Source organism: Chelonia mydas, chromosome 3 (genome assembly GCF_015237465.2).
Source record: "Chelonia mydas isolate rCheMyd1 chromosome 3, rCheMyd1.pri.v2, whole genome shotgun sequence".
Taxonomy (NCBI): domain Eukaryota; kingdom Metazoa; phylum Chordata; order Testudines; family Cheloniidae; genus Chelonia; species Chelonia mydas.
Window position 1 is genome coordinate 150,122,048 of NC_057851.1, and position 19,850 is coordinate 150,141,897.

General features: G+C 42.7%; 1 protein-coding gene across 1 annotated transcript; it reads right to left on the minus strand.

Moving 5' to 3' along the window:
• Positions 1-8,027: 8,027 nt before the first annotated feature.
• PCARE (photoreceptor cilium actin regulator) lies at positions 8,028-17,800 on the minus strand. The gene is made up of 3 exons (XM_043541915.1): positions 14,004-17,800; positions 8,838-9,000; positions 8,028-8,124 (listed from the first exon to the last, which is right to left on the minus strand). Exons 1-2 carry the CDS (start codon positions 17,798-17,800, stop codon positions 8,865-8,867), a joined length of 3,933 nt encoding a protein of 1,310 aa, XP_043397850.1. The 3' UTR covers positions 8,028-8,124; positions 8,838-8,864.
• Positions 17,801-19,850: the final 2,050 nt, after the last annotated feature.

A 19,850-nucleotide genomic window follows, 5' to 3' on the forward strand; every position in this document is an offset into this window, starting at 1 on the left:
TGAAGGTCGAGACAACGTGGCAGGGTTGGAAACTGAAAATCCGCTATTTCTCAGCAGAGCCAGTACAGTTCAGGCAGATGCAATCTGATCTTTTTCCACTCTCTCTTGCCAATAGTCGACAGCACAGACTTTCCATCCTTCCTCCTTCTTCAGAGACTCTCTGCTGAGGTGGTAACCTGCAGATTACTCCCTTTTGCAGAATGGTTTCTGTGAAGTGAGACTGCTGCTGGGTAGGAGACCAAGCAACGAGGATGGGTTCAGCAGACGTATTTCTATTAGGACTCTAGGTTAGGCCCTAAACCAAGAAGTCTTTAAAATTATAACCACCATCCTTAATACTGGAATTTACTTAAAATATCAGGTGATCCTGGGAGACCATTTCAGTACCATAGGCATTGCATTGTTCCCTGGAGACACAAGCCCATGCTTTTAATTGGTATTTACATGGGAGCACAGCTGTTCAGACCTGCCAAAAATATCTTGTATATTTATTTGTGGCACACAAAATGTTTGTATGAGTCATTGTACTTCAGAAGACATCCTTGCAGTGAAAACTGAGATTCCACTAATATAGGGGAAACTGTTACAGGAGCAGATCACTTACCAGATCTCATAAGAGAAGACAATTTCCAGGATAAATACTGAAGTTTTTCAACAAGAAGACTGTATTATCCAATTTTTTATTTGCCATATTCTTTTCTGGATTATTTTAGTTTGCCTCTACTAGATCCTCTGTAACAGATGGCAATTTATTTGCTATGTGGATTGTTGTCCTAGCAGAATGGTTTAATGATTAGAGTAGAGAACTTTTCTGTGCTTTTGTGTATCCCCTCTTTAAATTGGGGATAATGCTTACTTGCACCCCATCATTTTTGTGAGGTATAGTATGTGTGTATTGTGATAGACCCCAGGACAGTTGGGTACAGCAGAGTAGTAGAAGGCAGATATGCTGGCCACTGGATAAGCAGTTTTCTGTTCCCTGACTGACCAGAGCAGGGGCTGCTCCAGGCTAGGGTGGACACATGCCTCCAAATAGCCTGCAAGGAGTTAGTTGAAGCCATTAGGCTAATGAGAACACCTGACTCCAATTAACCTGCAAAGAGTCAGGTGATGCTGTTAAGCTAATGTGAACACCTGACTCTAATTAAGGCCCCTCTGATACTATAAAAGGGCTCACTCCAGTCAGGCCAAGGAGAGCTAGAGGAGAGGCAGTGTGGCTGAAGGGCTGAGTAATGAAGACACCCTCAAGCCACTGGAAAGGGAGCCCTAAGGTGAGGGTGAAGAAGGCATTAAGAGAGCGAAGCGGGAGAGCTGTGGGGAAGTGGTCCAGGGAAATGTAGCAACTCTGGCAGTAAAAGGTCGGCTGCCAACAGCTGCTTCCATTAGGGTCCCTGAGCCGGAACCCAGAGTAGAGGGTAGTAGTAATTAAGAATAAAAAATGATAGAACTGATGACATCTACAGTGTCCAAAGCTGTTAATTATACAACTGATTAAAGAGCAACTCAGGCCTCATAGAAAACTTTTAGAAAGCACCTTGTCTGCAGGCAGTGTTGCCTATATTTTAGCATACAGGCCCCGTATTGACAAAGCGGTAAAATAAATATATATATATTCTGTATTGCATCTTTCATACCACTATCACCCAAAAGCCTTGACTGTGTTAAGTAATTTGGTCACAGAATTAAATGTTAGCAAAGGGAGAGGAAAAATTAAGAGGCTGAAAGGTGGGAGAAGAGATTTTGAAATGAAGAGTGTCAATACAGTGCAGAGAGACAAGAAGGTTGTTCCAGGGGGCAGAAGCTGAGAGAAAGCTCTTGCACTAACAGTGGTGAGACTGTATGGAGGGACAGAGAGTAGGTAAGTGTGAGATGAGTGCTGGAGACTGGTTTTATTCTAGTATGGAAAAGTTGCAAGGTCCTTTGTCTTCGTCCCCTACTCCTGCCACCTATTCCCCAACGGAAGTCACAGCCTCTGTTTGTGACATTATTCTTATAAGTATTCATCATAAATGGTGGTGGGCCTATGATGAGTAGCTTGGATCCTGATCCAAAATGCTCAATGCTCCAATCCAGAGTTTTGGTTTGGCTGATTATAGACTGTAGCTGAGGAGGACAGTGGGATAAGACCCTACTTGTACTAAAAGTGCTATGACAACTTCCATGTCTATGGAGAGGACACACAGGATCTTTTGGCTAGGTACAAAATGGTACTTAGGGACTTAACTGCGTCTTTAGGTGCCCAAGTCCAATATTTAGGCACCACTGATGTTCTCAAAACCATTGCTCAGCTTCTGCCTAACCCCAGAGGTGACTAAGTGTCCGCCAGTCGGCGTGCGCAAAGTTGCCTAAGCCGCCCACAGCTGAAAAGCTGCTCAGGACCTTCACTGAAGCCGAAGCACTGGCAGTCCCAAAACAGGATTCTCAAGTCGGTGTTCCCCCACCTAGCTTGCCTGTGGGGTCAGCATTTTCAGCGCATGCCTATAGGATCGGGCTGTACACAAACAATGGATGGCCAGAGTGAGTCAACTGGGTGTTTTCAGGCTCAGGTGTGTGTGTCCTAGTCCCTGTCCCAGCTTAGAACACTCACCTGGGCTGCGGGAGACCCAAGTTCACGTCTCTGCCCTAAGACTGCTTAATTGTTTATACCAACAGAAGCGCTTGAGACCCACCCCAGAATAACCCATAATCCAGTGGTCAGGACACTTACTTGAGACATGGGAGGCCCAGATTTAGGTGAGTGCTCTAATGGGGTGAATTTTTCTGTGAGACGGGGCTGCTGACCTGGCTTTGGAACCTAACTCCAGGAGAGGGTTCATGGCTGAGAATCCCAACCGGAGATAGGTGCCTCCCTCTAGCCCATCAGTCAGATGCTCAGATCAGTGGGAGTTAGGAGCCTAAGAACCTTTATGAATCTGGGGCCTTTCCTCTGAATTTCTCTCCTGTCTGGCTTAGACAGCTCCCTGGTCAGCATGCTGCCTTCTGTAAATCCCTTTTTTAGATGCCCAAGTCTCCCCATGCCTAATTCAGGGCTGAGATTCCACTAGGTAGCAGAATGCCTAGGGGTTAGCTGTTGCAACACTCAGTATTGCAATGTCTAAGTAGAATGGTGGATTTAGCGCTTCGTTTTTAAGGGCTTGTCTGGAAGGGGGGCACACACAGACATGGTAAGCCTGGATGGAATTAAGTTTATCTGATGTGGAAAGAAAAATGGTTGAATCATCTCTAAACGGATTGTTTTTCAGGAAGTACGGGCGATTCCCTAACTGATGACACAGGATGGTTTGAGCAAGTCACTTGGGGTGGCATCCAGAGGGGACTTAGGCATTGCAATCCTGAGCGGCACAGCGCCTTGCTTTTAGGCACCTAGAAAATCATAAGAATACACTGTGATCCACAAAGCCGATTTAGGCACCTAGGCTCCCATACAATGAATGGGGAGAGACAGGCACCGTAGACTGCAACCCACAAAACCCAGAATGCTAGACATGGAGCTGCCTACACTGGCCAATTGGAGGTGCTGGTGAGAGGAGTGTGGGCTAAGTCCTGCCTCTCTCTTGAAGGTAGGTGCCTATCTCTGCTTAGCCTTTCATGAAAGGGAACCAGCTGCCTGGAGTCAGGTGGCTTAGGTACCTAAGGTGTTTTTTGCAGAAATTAGTTAGACTTCTGCCTCGCTCCACACAAAATAGTAGAGGAGGAGAAAGCTGCTGGGTGCCCACCTTATTTTTAGTCCAGTGGTTAGGGCATTCACCTGGCATGTGGGTAACCAGAGTTCAATTCCCTCTTCTCTGCCACGGGGAGAGAAAAGGATTTGAACAGGCGTCTCCCACCACACAGGAAGGTGCTCTAACCACTGAGCTTTGGGATATTCTGATGGTTGGGGGTTCCCTCAGTCTCTCCTGTTGAAGCTGATCCACCATAAGCAAATAATGAGACAGTGACTGGAGCAGGGGAGCTGGATCCTGGTTCTCTCCTCCCAAGTGGATGCCCTAAGCACTGGGCTACAGAGTAAGTCTCTCTTTCTTACCTAATGACTATTTAGGTATTTATCGACATTGGAACAGTCATTGGGGAAGTGGAGGAGGGCGAGAGAAAGAGACAGAGTCTGTAGTCCAGTGGTTAGGGCACACCCCCCACGCACATGTGGGAGATGTTGGGTCCAGTCCCCCTGCTCTGATTTAGGCGCTTAAATCTGGGATTTAGGCACCTAAGTACCTTTGTGGATCTGCGCCTTAATTGCTCTGTGCCTTAGTTTCTTCCCCTCTATAACATGGGGGATAACAACTGCGTCTCAGAATAACTGGCTCATAGGGATGACTTAATGATTATGAAATTCTTTGGACTCTTGGATGGAAGGAGCTCTAGAAATTCTGTACAAGTACTGTTGTTATTACTATTTTATTTCATAGGGTATCACTAACTTGAGCAGCATTCACAAGTCTGTTTCTAAGAGCTGAGGTAGTTTCTGAAGCCAAAGGAAGCAATCAGCCCTGTCTATGGTGGTTTCAGGTTGTTGTCTGTAGATGCCAAGGGCCTTGTCATTTCACACTTTAAGATTTAAGCAGTGTCACTGGTAGTTGGCGCTGGACCAGCTCTCAGCCTGCTCAAGGTCAGCAGATGAAATGCTGCACAGAGCACTTACCTCGTGGCTATGCAAACAGCAGCTCCCAGCTGGAAAGCTGATACTGTTTGAATCTTCTTGCAAGACAAGTGAAATGTGATGAGAAGCACAGGTGCAACTTTACCTTGCATTTAGCTTCACAGAGTGTACAGGAGGGCATGGCGTGTGTCTAGAGCTAATATGGCTTCTTCTGCAATGAGGAGCCGCTTCACTGAACACATTCCGGTGTTAACCCTTTGGCTGCTGCCTCCACAAGGTGGTTGTGTTTGCAGTAACTTTACATAGAATCTCAACTGAAATTAATACAATGTTGTCAGCTGGTGCCAAACTAAGCTTAAATTGGAGAGCAAAGGGGCTAATAGGCCGGAACAGTTATTAGCTATGCCAATCCTCTCCACTCGGGATCTTTTAACTTAGGGGAACATATTTTTTGTTAATGAAGGTTCAATGTAAAATAATTGCTATAAGGGCCTTTTCCACTTAAAAAGAAACCAATATTAACTCACTGCACTTGAAAACATTTCCTTTATTTTTATAGCACAGAGTACATGTTTAACACTCTGGGTAAGAAATCAGCAAAAACCATTTTGAATAAATATTTACACTCTTAGTATACACATATATACAGAGAGAGAGAGTATATTCACACCTATATACATATAAACTCCGGGTTACTTTACAGCAGTAAAAAAAATCTTACAAAAGCTAATACAATGTTATAAAACTCTTTGGTGCCAGGAATGTTGGATTTATGTGCAATTACAAGCATTGGCCAAAAATATACTGTAACAAAACAATAGCCAGGTAGGCTGTCAATACTGTTACTATACTGCACATCATGGCCACTCAGAACCTCATGCAGCAACAAGACTAAGAACATTAGAATGGCCATACTGGGTCAGATCAATGGTCCGTGTAGCCCAGTATCCTGTCTTCCAACTGTGGATGGTGCCAGAGGGAGTGATGCTTCAGCTGGAGTGAACAGACAGGGCAATTATCGAATTGTCCAGTCCCAACTTCTGGCAGTCAGTGGCTTAGGGACACCTAGAGCGTAGGATTGCTTCCCTGACCATCTTGGCTGAAGAGCCATTGATGGACCTATCTTCCATGACCTTATCTAATTTTTTAACCCAGTTATATTTTGGCCTTCACAACATCCCCTGCCAATGAGTTCCACAGGTTGACTGTGTTGTGTGAAGGAGTACTTCCTTATGTTTGTTTAAAACCTTCTGCCTATTAATTTCATTGGGTGACCCCTGGTTCTCATCTTATGTGAAGAGATAAATAACATTTCCTTATCACTTATCACTCCATATCATTCATGATTTTATAGACCTCTATCATATCCCCATTCGTCATGTCTTTTCTCAGAAGAACAGTCCCACTCTTTTTAATCTCTCTTCATATGGAAGCTGTTCCATACTCCTAATCATGTTTGCCCTTCTTTGTACTTTTTCCAATTCTAATACATCTTTATTTGAGATGAGGTGACCAGAACTGCATGCAATATTCACGATGTGGGTGTACCATGGATTTATATATTGGCGTTACATATTTTATGTCATATTACCTATCCCCTTCCAAATGGTTCCTAACGTTGTTAGCTTTTTTGACTACAGCTGCAGATGTTTTCAGAGAACTATCCACAATGACTCCAACATCATCTTGAGCTAATTTTGACCCCATCATTTTATATGTATAGTTGGGATTATCTTTTCCCATGTGCATTATTTTGCATTTATCAACACTGAATTTCATCTGCCATTTTGTCCAGTCACCCAGTTTAGTGAGATCCTTTTGTGATTCTTTGCTTTGGACTTAACTATCTTGAGTAATTTTGTATCATCTGCAACTTTACCACCTCATTGTTCACCCTTTTTTCCAGGTCATCTATGAATATATTGAACAGCAGTGGCCCCAATACAGATCCTTGGGGACTCCGCTATTTACCTCTCTCTATTGTGAAAACTGACTGTTTATTCCTACCCTTTGTTTCCGGTCTTTTAATTAGTTACTGATCCATGAGAGGACCTTCCCTCTTACCCCTTGATGAGAACATAGACTCTTCTTCTCCAAATGCTCAGTACCCCCCTACGTAAGCTAAAAGATAATCTCTTAGCTATAAGTAGTATAGGTTCTATGACACACACTTGAGCCATCAGATTCTATCCAATAGAGGGCAGTAGTATAAATACACACTAGTCAGTTCATTACAACACATTCAGGCCAGCTCCAAAATTCTGCATAAGCTGTATGTGTTTTCATTTGCCAGGGAGTTTCCTCCCTAATGTCCAAGACAGTGCTAGGAAAGCCCCTGAGTTAACATGTCAGCACATGCATCACATCCTCAAGGGTAAGTGGTTTTCAAGACAAAAGGCCTTATTGGTCTTCGTAGCCAGTTAGCACATACACTATACTGCCTCTAGCAGGACATGCATTGCTCCTGGTGAGTGGACTAGCAAAGTGCTCTTCCAGATCATTGGATTCTTGGACATTCTCTGCCAGCAGAAATCTTTTTGCAGAGGATATATCTACCAGCAACTTTTCTCCTCCTTGTTGTGCTATTAATCTTGGGCCAGGGCAGGACATGGTCCTTGGAAAACATAAGTAAACACTTTTTGATAAACCTGCCATTTGTAGAATATCGATGACAGGAAATTTTAACATAAGGCCTTAAGTGAGAGAGGAAATGAAATTACTTAGTAATAACTGAATGGAATAAATGCTATTATTGAGGCCTTTTGCCTTGTCATTGGTGGAGAATGGCACGGTTTCAGTGTATTAAAAAGAAGACAGAGGAAGGCTGTCTTGTGGTTAAGGCACTTGATTAGGACTCAATAGGTCAAGGTCCCATTCTCAGCTTTGCCACCGACTTCCTATGTGATCTTCTACTCTGTGCATCTTCATCTCTCTGTGCCTCAGTTCCTCCTCTGTAAAACTGGTGGGTGAGGATAAAAATCATTTGTGTATGTGAAATGCTCAGATACCATAGTGTTGAGAGCCAGAGAAAAATCTATAAATAAGGGGTAGAATTTTACAGGGTTCTCTCCCCCTCCTCCCCCCCAGATATTACATTGTCCAAATCACAGTTGGAAAGAGGTCCAGTATTAGTTAAAAAGCTGCATACTAGTTATAAAGGGGACCCTAATCCTTTGATCAAAGATGAGTAAATACAGAATGTGTTACAAAACATGAACGAGCTTTTGTGTCAAAACCTAGAGGTCCAATAGTCTGAAAATACCCAATTGTTTTAAAAAATATACATATTGTGAAGGATTTTGGACGAAAGCCGTGGAGCCTTGGATCCAAAAAGAGCTGCTATTTCACTTGATCTAAGAAAGGGAATTCTCTTACTTAGACGTTGGCGCTGCCTACCAATATCCTCTAGCTGCTTGACGGTGCCCAATCCAACTGCCATTTAAGTCAACAGGGGTCCTTCCAGAATCTTCAGTGGAAGTGGGATAAATTCCATCTTAATTCATGGATCAAAAGGAGAACAGACCTTCCTGTGGGAGAATAGGATATTGTAAAATGTGCAGTCATGTAGGTGCTCTTGGCTGATTAGGTATTACAATGTTTCTCTAAGAAGGATTAAGGTTCTTGTTCTGGGAACTAGAAGTGATGAGATTACACAATGGTTAACCGTATGTAATAAGATCAAAACCTCTCTGCAGGAGGAATGTATCTTCTTCTATTTAAAAAAAAAACAACTTTATTTTTTATTAACTGGACTTGATTTTATTCCCTGCACGCCCATGGAACACAGAGGGTAAAGTCTTGGCTACACTTAGTCAGCGGGAGTTTTGCCATTGATTCCAATGGGGTCAGGTTTGATTTAAAACAGAAGCTTTGAATAAATGTCATGTCACCTAATGTTAATTTCTGCACCTCTGGGACCATTTTAGTTAAAAAGTGCAACAAAAGATTTGGCAGCAGGACCCTGTCTTTATAAAATAGTACTAATCTGACCTGTGTCTTTCCAATATTTTATTGTTTCTGGTACTAAATTTAAGTCTTTTAGTAAAATTGTAAAACACCATGAAAGAGAGAAGTAGCTGACAAGCACCCTGCTGATATTTAATTAGGAAGTCATGGCCAGTTTGGGTTTGCAGGTGCAATTATATTGTACTTATTCCTCTTTGATATGGTCTGAAGCCATACTTTGGAGCCTGGGACTAAGATATTTAATCACACGAGGATCCTCTGCCTTGAGCCATACCGTCCATCTTCCAAGCAGATTGTATTGTCACTCGCTGTGGAGCCCCTGGCCCACAATGTAGAGTTCAGGATGAGAAGCAGACCTGCTGGATCCCTTGAACTCAGAGAAGCATGTGCTGTTCCAGGAATCACTCTCCTTTCTAGGACTCTCCTCCATGCTGCAGATAGAAAAGAGGATTAAGAAAAGAGGCTCATGCACCATGTCCTTTTTTAAAACGCTAAGGAGAGCATGTTAACCCATTAAAACGAAATGCAGCAAGGCATTCTGCAAAGACCTTCCTCCAATTCAGCTGTTTAGTACAGTACAGGTTTTCTTTCTGGTCCCTATTTCCTGATGCCAAATACATTGTAATCTCCTCCCGCTGAAAATCTGTTGGGAGCCAGACATTGTAATATGTGATCGCATGAAAGCCACTGTGATGTGTTTGAATGTACAGATGGACAAACAGAGTCACTTACAGTGAGAGAAGAGTCTGAGCTACAAAGCTGGGATCCAGATCCCCAAAAGGGAAGTTTCTATCTATCTTATCACAGATACTTATTAGATTCCCCCCCCCCCATTATTGTAGTAACTGATTGCCTCATGATCTTTAATGGTGTTTAACCTCTATGCAGCTGGAATTACTATCCCGATTTACATAGGGGGAACTGAGGCACAGAGAGGCTAAGTGATTTGCCCAAGGTCACATAGGAAGTCTGTGGTGAAGCAGGGACTTAGACCCAGGACTCCTGTGTCCTACGCTAATGCTCTAACCGCTGGATTGTCCTGCCTCTCTGTTGTGGTGGAACTAGTGCTAGACTGGTACTGGATGAATAGATTTAGCCAAGTGTATAAATAGAGGATTACGCATGAAGTTCTTATCCAGATCCAAACTTCCCCAAAGTCTGGGAGGATTCATATCCAAAGTTTTGCTTTTGGTCCTGTGTCACTGAATCAGTTCCTCTTCTTTTCTCTGAATTGAATGAAATCCAAATAGCTTTTATTTTAAGCTTCCTTCCATCTCAGCTGTTCCCATGGGGGAGGGCTTTAATCTGAGAGCAACAGTACAACCGAAATACTATTTTTTACTATACACACATGCAGACAAATCCTGCTAAGGATTAACAGGATTTGCCTGAGCAAAGCGTCATGCGAGCTATGCCTTGAAAACATGCCCACCATGGTTGATTGTTACCCAAAGGTCAGGCTTTGAAAAGACCAAAGTAGCTCTGTACATCTACCTGTCCAAATCGCATCGAGTTGTCGTGGCTTGGATACTGAAACCTAAACCCACGACTCTTGGTACTTATAAAGTAACAGTAGCTGTGCAGAGCTCTAGCTGCAGCTGTAACTGGGGCTAGTGACATGTTTAAGATTTTATCTTGATACCCTGCAGAGCTTTAAATGGGAGGTTTATACGCTTGGAGAGAAGGCATTCACAGTTTTCTAATGCAACACTGGGAATGCAGGAAGACTAGCAGAGTTTCATATAAGAGTGGCCTACAATTTACAGGGCCCAAAGCTATTGATGCTCAAAATGCAATGGTGTAGAGGTAAAAAAAGAAGTGAGTAAACTAATCGAAGCTAAACTCCCCATTCCCTAAATGAAAAGTGAGTACACTCCATTTACGTGTATTAACCCTCCTCCTCATCTATATGACTGGCAGAATGTGATGAAAGTTACCTCTCCCTCTGGTCCTGCTGCTGAACAGGGAAACTGGGCTGTCAAGATGAATTGCTGGGTCACCACAGGATCCCATGTGGTTGTTTGTATTTGCTTCTGCCTAAGGCCAAGCCTGGCAGCCTAACTACAGCAAAAGGAAAATTACCAAAGTGCGGAGAAATGGAAGGAAAAATCCCCAAAAATGCATAAATGGGGTAAATCATTGATTTTCCAACGCTTTTGTGTGGACTACTTAATAAGAGAGAAATCTTGTGGATCCATCTCCCCCTCTCCTACCTAGTTCACCAACTAATTAGGGATAGCAACCTCTAATAATGTAAAATATCTTTTCCCAACATAATAACATTGTGATTTTAATGTCCTACGGGCTCTCCAGGACAAGAGGCATGCTCTTATTAGAAAACTGAGGCTCTCTCCTTTCGACAAAAAAAGTTCCCCCATTTCTGTCTCTCTATGGTCTCAAGATTTCACATGTTAAACCTGTTGCTGGTCCAGCACTTTACTGTCTGTCTGGGAATCAGGACAATGTAATTCTGGGGAGGAAAAAAAACCACATTGCTCTGGAGGAGGGAAAGGAGGAACATTTTTGTGGCATGTTGTTTCACTATAGAAACTGGCAATATGTAGCTGCCTTAAGGCTTTGGAATGTGAGAATTCAGTATTATATATCCACTGAAATGTCTAATGGTTGAATGATTAACCCTTAGGCCCTTGTAAAATACCTGAGGTTTGATCAGTTTCCTAAATTCAGTGCAGTCAGTTTTTTTTGGTTAATAACGAGCTGGTAGAGGGTGCTGTACTGAAGAAGACAGAGTTTCTACTTGCTGAGAGGCAGGCTGGGTCAGGACTCTTGCCTACAGTGAGCCCTTGCTGCCTCCACTTCCCCCTGGAAAGTAACCCCTGTTCTGGTCTGCACTCCCGATGTGCCCTGCCTCCCTCTGCTGCCACTTCCTGTCCCTTCTCAGAGGCTGGCAGCCATCACAGGAGGTAGCTGTGCACATCAGGAGGCCATCCAGGTGTAGAGAGGAGCTGGCAGATCCCAGAATAAGACCATGCAGAGAAGGAGGCTGGCAGCGAAAACAAGTCAGCCTGCTGGGAGAAGGCCACTGCTGGCTCTCATCAGGGAGAGGGTGGCCAGGGGTGTGGAAGGGCCCTTGTTAGGCTTGGTGAGGAGAGGAAATGGAAGGTGGAGGGAATGGAAAGAAGAGGGTTAAAAGAAATTTACCCGCAGCTGGGCCTGCAATATGAACTTCCCCAGAATTTGAGGGTGTTGGGATCCAGGGTATGGTGCAGGCAGATGCCTAGTACTGACATTTGAAGGGTGAAGTTTTTTGAATTTTTTCTTCTGTTTGGGGAATGAAATGAGAAGCTGAGGCAGCCTTGTATGGCTAATGAGCTCTGAGGAGAGCGATGAATCAGAGCATACTGTACTGTTGATGAAAACGTGAGGGCTATGAGTCAGTACCTGTGCCTCAGCATGCCAAGGCTCTGATCAGTGGAACCCATTATATTTCAGTATCCTAGAGCATGAAGTGGTGGGCAGTGATACTGGGTACTTCAACGGTGGGTAATATTCAGTGGGCAGATTCCTAAAACATCTGGCATCTGTCTGTGTCACCATGCATGCTATTATGGTTCTGATATGTATATTATGAAATTCAAAGCAGTGTCTATAAAGCTGGGGCTGGGCAATTTATTTTATTTATTTTAAACCTAGAAAAAAACATTGCATCTTAAATCAGTCCAAGCTGTAAATAATGGGCTACCTCACCCTGGTATATATCTGTAGTAACTCAGTGGAATTACTCTGGATATACATTGGTGTAAACGGAGAGCTGAACTGGGCTCAATAAATATTTCATTCTCCCAAAATGACTAAAGAAATTGATAGATAGATCAGAGTCACAAAATATAAAATATTTCATGAAAAGGATGATTTTTTTAATGGTTTATTGCAGTGTCTTTTTATATTATCATTTGTGCTGTGGCAAACTGGAACACATAGATAATATGCAGTGCTGAAGCAGAAATTAACTAACGATTTATAATAGGCTGTTTTTAAAATTCATCTATAAAACTGCCAGCACTTTCTTCTCATGAGGTTTGACATAAAGCCTTTTTGAAAACATTCATTCCAGCTAACAGACATTGGAATAGACCATGCTGATTTCAAACTGTACATAAAAAAAAAAGGTGTCCTTTAGGAGATGAAATTTGCTTAGAATGTCAGAGTAGAATGTATAATAAAACAGAGTATAGGATGCAAAACTATTAGCATTTGTGGAAGACTTTGTCATTGTTTTATTTTGGTAATGATAACCTGTGATATCATTCACAGTACAGGAGAGAAGTTGGGAGCTGACTCTGTTTTTCTGGGATCTATCTGGATTCAGTTGCCAAGCTCATTCCTGTGCTGATGACACAGTTGCGTACACACACACAAAATGCAGAGCTGGTCTTGCAAATATTTATTCAAATTTATATTTAGTCCAACTGACTTCAGGAGGACTGCTTGCATGAGTAAAAACTACTTGCATGAGAGGCTCAATTCTTTTGTGTATCTTAAAGCTTTAATTAGCTTAAAGGTACTAAGATGGGGAAAATTAGAACAACATTTTGCACTTACATGCCATTTAATGATTGCAAAATATTTTGCCAAAAATATATTTAGTGTCATAGCCCCTCTTGTGATTTCAGATAGAGGTTTACCCACTTTGTGGTTGAGTAAATTAAAGAGTAGGGATGTTAAAGGCCAAATTTTTCAAAAGTGGCCACTGATTATGGGTGACTCAATTGTTGCGTGCCCATCATGTGACCTTTAGGGCCTGATGTTTTTCAGAAGAGCTGAGCAATCAGAGCTCCAAGTCCTTGGTAGCCACAGGTGCCTTGTGCCTTTGAAAACCAAGCTCAAGTGGTGCATCCATCAACTGAGTCACTCACAAACCGTGACCAGTTTTGAAAAATTCGATGTACATAACTAGCTCAAGGCTTCAAGTAACAATTTTATAAATAGATCTTTACAATTTAAGAGGTCCCCGCCTGCAAATCACCTGTGCTTACTGCTTTGAAATATTTAAACATAGAATTCAACTGCGGAACTGGCTAGCTCAGGGATTGATAATAGGTTGCCAATTCAAATCCAACCTAAATCCTTAGTAATCTAAAGCTGGTACCATTTGAGGGTTATTTCATATCTTTTGTGAATTGAATATGGTGGTCTGCAGTACCCTTCCAAATTGCATTCATTATTACCCTGCTTGCCAGTCTCAGCAGACAGGACAAACAGGCTTGAATGAGCTGTGGAGAGTGACCTATCTTCTCCACCCTGACAGATGGTCTATTTAGGTCTTGGTTAAAGCAATATTGGTGGGGATGGTGGATGCATTGCTATTCTGCACATAAATAGGACAGTTTTGACTGTACTGAGCGCTCACCAAAAACTGAAAAAAACAAAGCATAAAATACAACCCAAAGTGCTTGACTTAAAGTAGAATGTTTCTCACCTTGCTTGGTTAAGTAGAGGTTCACTGCCAGCTGAGACAGGAGCTGGAAGTCGAAGGTAAACTCCTGGTCTGCGGTCAGAGAAACTTCTCTTTATGAAAGGCTGAGGGTTGGCAGCACTCATAGCCATCCTCCTCTGCTGATCCCCACACAGCCTGAGCAGCACACTGTTTTTCTGGACAAAAGCTGAAACTTCAGGCTGGCCTGCGACCTCTGTAGTGCAGTTGCTAGGTGGTGATGGAAGCTTGGCTTCAAATAAAGAAGGAGTTGCTGGGCAAAATATTGAACGTGCATTACTAGCAATCTTTGGTGGAGGAAGCTGTTGCTCATCACCAGAATCCAAACTGTTTTGTCGTCCTTTGTGGGACCGCAATGGAGAGGCTGGTGGAGAAGGGGTGGTGCAGAATGGAGGTGGACTTGCCTCTCTGCGCGGAGCAGGTGGGCTTGACAACTTTCGCTGAGCTGGTGGGCTTTGTTTGCGCCCCACTGGAGGGCTAGGCAGTTTTCGTTGGTTTGGTGAAGAAGGCAGCTTCTTTTGCATTGGAGGGCTTGATGCTCTGGGGTTAGCTGGGGGACTAGGTTGCCTGTGAGAAGGAGGAAAGCTTGGTTTTACGTGGTTAAAAGTCTGCACGTTGTGTCTGGGATATGCAGGTGGACTTGAGAGTCGTTTCTCGGTGGGTGGAGAAGAAGGGGGTGTTCTTGTTGGGGAGATTCTTCTGACAAAAGCTAAACTTTTCTCATTTCTCCCAAGTGAATCAGGATAAATTTGATTTTGGTTTTGCACTGATGCTAAATTTGTGCCAGGCTCTTTACTTTCTGAGCAGTTTCTGTTCTGTGTTGAAACTCCACTGGGATTTTGAAGAGGTATTATTTTATGCGATTGCTTATACAGATCTGCAGCCTCTTTCATTTCATGGTCCCTTTGGGATGCTAATTTACCCTCTTGGTTGTGGATGAACATGTTGGTAGGATTTAGCTCCAATGAATATTTTCTAAATTTGGAGTCCACCCCAGTGTTTCTTAGTACTTTACCGGCAGTCATGTTGGGGCTGTTGATATTTTTACTTGGTAATAAGTCAATGGAATGTAGAGAGGCTTTTATCTTTGGAGAAATATGCATTCTCTTTGTAGCATGAAGCTCTGTTTTGGCAGGCTTTTTGGCAACGTCTGAAGAGTTCCCTTCCATTATTGTACTTTCTTCAGACTCAGATAAGTCAAAAGAACTGTCCATTAACATTTCAGGAGGTGGTGGTGGCAGGTTCTCCAAGTCTTCATCCGTTTCTTCATTTGTGTCACTTCTGCTTAATTCTGCAACAGGTGGAAAGACAGCTGGAAAGTTACAGTGGGATGCACTTGTGTTTGGAAGGGTTATGTCTCCTACTGGTGAAACACGAGGCTTGTGAATTAAAGGTGCCAGTGCTCTCTGAAGGGGAATGGTGGGAGGAATCACTGGAAGTCCAAACTTTCTGATGCATTTTATTGGTCCTAAAGTTCTTAAATGTGTAGGTTTCACAAGGCCTTCGGAAGGACTAAAAGTTTCAATAAGTTTCTTGACAGATTTCCGAGGGGCACAGCCACCACTATTCAATTTCTCTATCCCAGGTGGCTCATTTTCTTTCCTGTACGATAAATCCTGTGTGGATACAGTGGCTTTTATAGGCTTCCTTCCCCTTCTCTCATCTGGATGACTGACCGTGTTTTGCTCGGACTTACGTAAAGGGACCTTATCCTGATTAGGCAATATGCTGAAGTTTTTAGAGAGGGATGCCTTCAGTTTGTTGGTAGACGATCTGGGTGTAGCATGTTCAGTGTCCTGCAAGTAAGCTGCTGCTCTTGGCTTCAGGATCTCCTGCTTGCCATCTGTTTCTTTGTTCCCATTAAGCTTATAAAATGTTTCTAATCTTTTGTTGAGATCTTTTTGGGTCCTTTGAAGTTCTAAAAGGGTTGGGTCTTCTGCACGGCTCCTGAGGGATTCCTCTGACCTGGACCTTCTTTGTTTAACTGAGGTTTTCCGGCTACCACTTGCTGTACTGGGTCTTGCTGTTAGGGCTGCTTTTCCACCTTCATCTTCTGTCCACTCCTTTCGTCCACATTTAGCTGGGACAAACCTGATTTTTTCACTGATTGCATCTTTCATCTTTAGTATCATCTCTTCAGTCTCTGGATTTTCTATCCTTTTGACGGATGGCCTCCTTGTTTTATCTGTTCCTGCAGGTGAAGACATTGGCCTTCTAGGCAGGGTATCCTTCCCCATTTCTGATAGACTTATATTATCACTGTCATCCTCCTCTGGTGTACTCTCTTCCTGTTCATTTGCAGAAGGAGAATCTATTGATTCACAGTCTTTGAAATTTTCACCTTCCTGGGTGGCATCAGACTGGAGGGAATTACAAGGAGGACTTTTGGTCACATTTGAACATTGGAGCCTGGTAGAAACACTTTCTGGTGTTGCCCCCGGGGAAGAAGCTGCTTCTTTGCTGTGTGCAGATGGGTAAAATATATCCTTAAAATGCCTTTCAAGTGCACAGTCATGGGATCTAGTTGTAACAGACAACAATGTGCCGTTACACAGATGTTCTCCTGGTATTCTAGTGTGTTTCTGAGATGGATGATCATGTGCACAAGAATCGCAGCTTGTTTGCGTTCCAAGTTTATCAAGGGAATTGAACTCTTTGATAGATTCATTGTCTGCACCAATGCCACTGTCTTCCGAATACAGAGTCCTGTCATCAGCGTGGGCCTGAGAGGAGACCACTGCAGAGGCTTCAAGCAATTTTATTGCCCTTAGCAGGCGTTCATCAAAGCCTTGTTTTGCTTTCAGTTTTTCTTCCAAGTTGCTGGCCGCAGACTGTAAGTAGCTCCATGTCTCCTGCAGGGCACTGGAGGTAAGGGAAGCCACTGTTCCATTTAGCAGCTGCATTTTGTTGACTGTATACTGCAGTAACTGCTGCAACAGGTCTGGCTGCTCTTTTGGATCCCCTTTTCCAGCTGGCCAAGCCAGATTTCCTCCCACCTCTTTGAGGAGCTCTTCCCCATCATTGGCAATTTCTTCCAAGAGCTGGTTGATTTCATCAAAGCGGAACACTAGAAAGCTCACCAGCTGCTGTAAAAGCAGCTGAGTTTCGGTAGCCTGATTGGCCATACATAGGATAGCTTCATATTTGGAGAGGTTGGGATTTAGGTAGGCATAAGCATTTTGATGAGCCTTAACAAGCTGATCTGGGAAATCCACCTTTTTCTCAGGCTTGCATATAGGTGGAGTGGATTTTTCTTTGGGTTTGCAAAGATGACCCTGTTTCACTGGTTTATGGCTTTTTTGCTTCTTCCTTTTCTTTGGGGTTTGCTTTGCATTGCTTTCATTCTTGTCATCCCAAGTGAAAGCTGTTGCCTCTGATTTGCAGGAGCTTTGCTTTTTGATCTGTATGTCTTCTGCTATATGTTTTTGCGACTCAATCAGTTCAGACATGGCTATTTCAGCCTCTGTGGCTGTCCTCTCAATTTTCTTCTCTTCCTCATGAATCTTGCAAAGAGAGAGATCCTCAGATGATAAATGGAAGTTAACATTTTTGATCAGCTCTGATGTTTTCTCCTCCTTTTCCAGCTGGTGATCTTTCCCCAGAGACTCTCTCTGAGGGAACTTGTCAATGTCATAACAAGTGGAGCCTTTGACCAGCAATGGAATTGAGAATGCTTCGTCTCCAGGATCAACAGGCAGGATACCTTTGGGTTTATTCAAAGGATTAGTTCCGGTTTTTGCAACATGGTTAGCAATCTCACTGTGGGAAGGTGTACAGCCCATCCTGTCTCTCTGCCTGGATTTATTTTCTGTTAAAGATATCCAGATGATCAGGTAAAGAATAGAAGACAATAAAACTTACTGTTTCATCCTGTACTGGAACATGTCATTTTTCTCCCAAGGTTTCATCAAGAATTCTCCCAGTTTTGTAGATAGCCTTGTTAATTACAATGAACTTTTCCTACTTCCCAGGATCCTGTCTTAAAAGAGCTACACACTGTCCCGTTGTATTTTGTTTCCTTTAAAGCGTTCTTCTATTGGAAACAAACCATGTGAAAGCTGTGTTGGGTTAGAGCTAGTGGATTAAGGGGACTTGTGTACCTTGTTTCTGTCTGACAGATGTCATGTATAAATAAGATTTTAAGCTCATTAGGTTAATCCGGCATCAGCACACATGCTGCATTTGTAACGGAAGACTTTTTAAAAATACTGTATTGGGAGGCAAATTTGTATTGACGTACTGCAATAGATAGAGTGGAGGGAAAGAAGCTTTCTCCCCTCTCAAATGTTCTCCCCCCACCCCCCAAACCCTCTACAACTGGAACTTTGAAATCCAAAGGAAGAGACTGTTTCAGATAATTTCTAGAAGAAACACACTTTAACGGGGGAAAATGCCAATGCACAGATCTTTGCCAGGAGGAAGGGTGACCTTGACAGAATACAGAAGAGCTAGGAGGCACAAGACATAGAATCAAAGAGGTTAGAGTTGAGATGCCTATTAGGTTATCTCATCCAGAAATTCTCAACATTCTTCTACCTGCAAGCCCCAAGACATACGTTCAGAAGTATAATTTGTATGTTCTTACAGAATTGTACATGCCACAATGCTCAGTATTCACAGTGATGACCCCACAAGCTAGCAGCATGGCTAACTTCAAGCATTCAAAAATTATGAGTCAGGCCCAAACAATCAGGAGGTTGGCTTAAAAATTATGAGATCTTGAAAAATTAAGAAATGTGGGGACCTTTTAATTTACCTTCCAGTGTCTGAGTGTTTAGGGATCAAATTTTCAAACTTTTCTTTGCAATCACGATGGCTAGAAACTTTTTTTTTTTTTTTTTTTTTTTAAGGGAAGCCTGAGATTCTCATAATCACATTACTTCAGGAGACAAGGATTTAAGGAAAACAAACAAGCAAAACCAAATTTCAATACTGGTCTAGAAACATGAGGCCCAATTCTGCAACCCATTTGAGAACTATTGATCAAACCATCTCCCCGGACTGTTCCCTTTTCATTTGTTGATACAATTACAAATAAAATAAAATAAAATAAAAAACTCCTCAAACTAATAGCCAACCACCGCCACCACCATCGGACAAACACCAACAATCCATTTCTTAAAGAGAAATCAAACCAAGAAAGAAGGAATTAAAACTCCATCATAAAACAGCAGATTGTTTAATTTTTTAAAGATGGTTTCTCAAGGGTGCTCTGTAAAGCATAATTTAGAAAGAAAATTCTCCCCAACCTTATGTTAAGACTAAGGCTAAATGGATTAAGATTATTTTTTTGTTTTTACCTTCCAAACACAGCTTTCCTAGAGAAGGCAGCCATCTCCCAGTGTAATAAGGAATGGAAAAGCCACTTGCCACCCACTCTAATTACTGTGTAGCATTAGGCTGCTTTATGCTGACAGAGCCAATCATCTCCCTCTAGCAGTGTGATCGCTAACTGTCTGGATGCAGCTATCTAATCTATCTGATTTCTAATAAAACTCTTCAAGTTGCCAGGTGCATGTAATGCTCTCAGACTTTAATGAATGAGTTGTATAGGATTCACTACTGTTAGGGACAAATGCTTTCAACGTTTGTATCCTTATGGACAGAGAAGACTTTAAAGAGCATGAGCTGTGTAAACAAGCTTTGTTGCAAAAGTCTAAGCTGACCCCTGAAGGGCATAGGAGAAAGGTTCAGGGAGTTCAGAAAAATGGGGGCATGACGTATGCTAAGGTTTCACTTCAAATTAGGGGTTATGTAAGAAAACAGGAAACTGGTTGGGGGTTACTATGGTTGATGAGGCCTATGAATTAATGGATTTAGAACAATTTTATA

What these genes read in the sequence shown, in the direction of transcription:
- PCARE (XM_043541915.1), bottom strand. Translation starts at nt 17,800, where the DNA reads ATGGGCTGTACACCTTCCCACAGTGAGATTGCTAACCATGTTGCAAAA. An exon ending in CCTCTACTTAACCAAGCAAG is followed by an intron (nt 9,001 to 14,003) that starts GTGAGAAACATT and finishes CCTCTTTTCTAT; the next exon opens with CTGCAGCATGGAGGAGAGTC.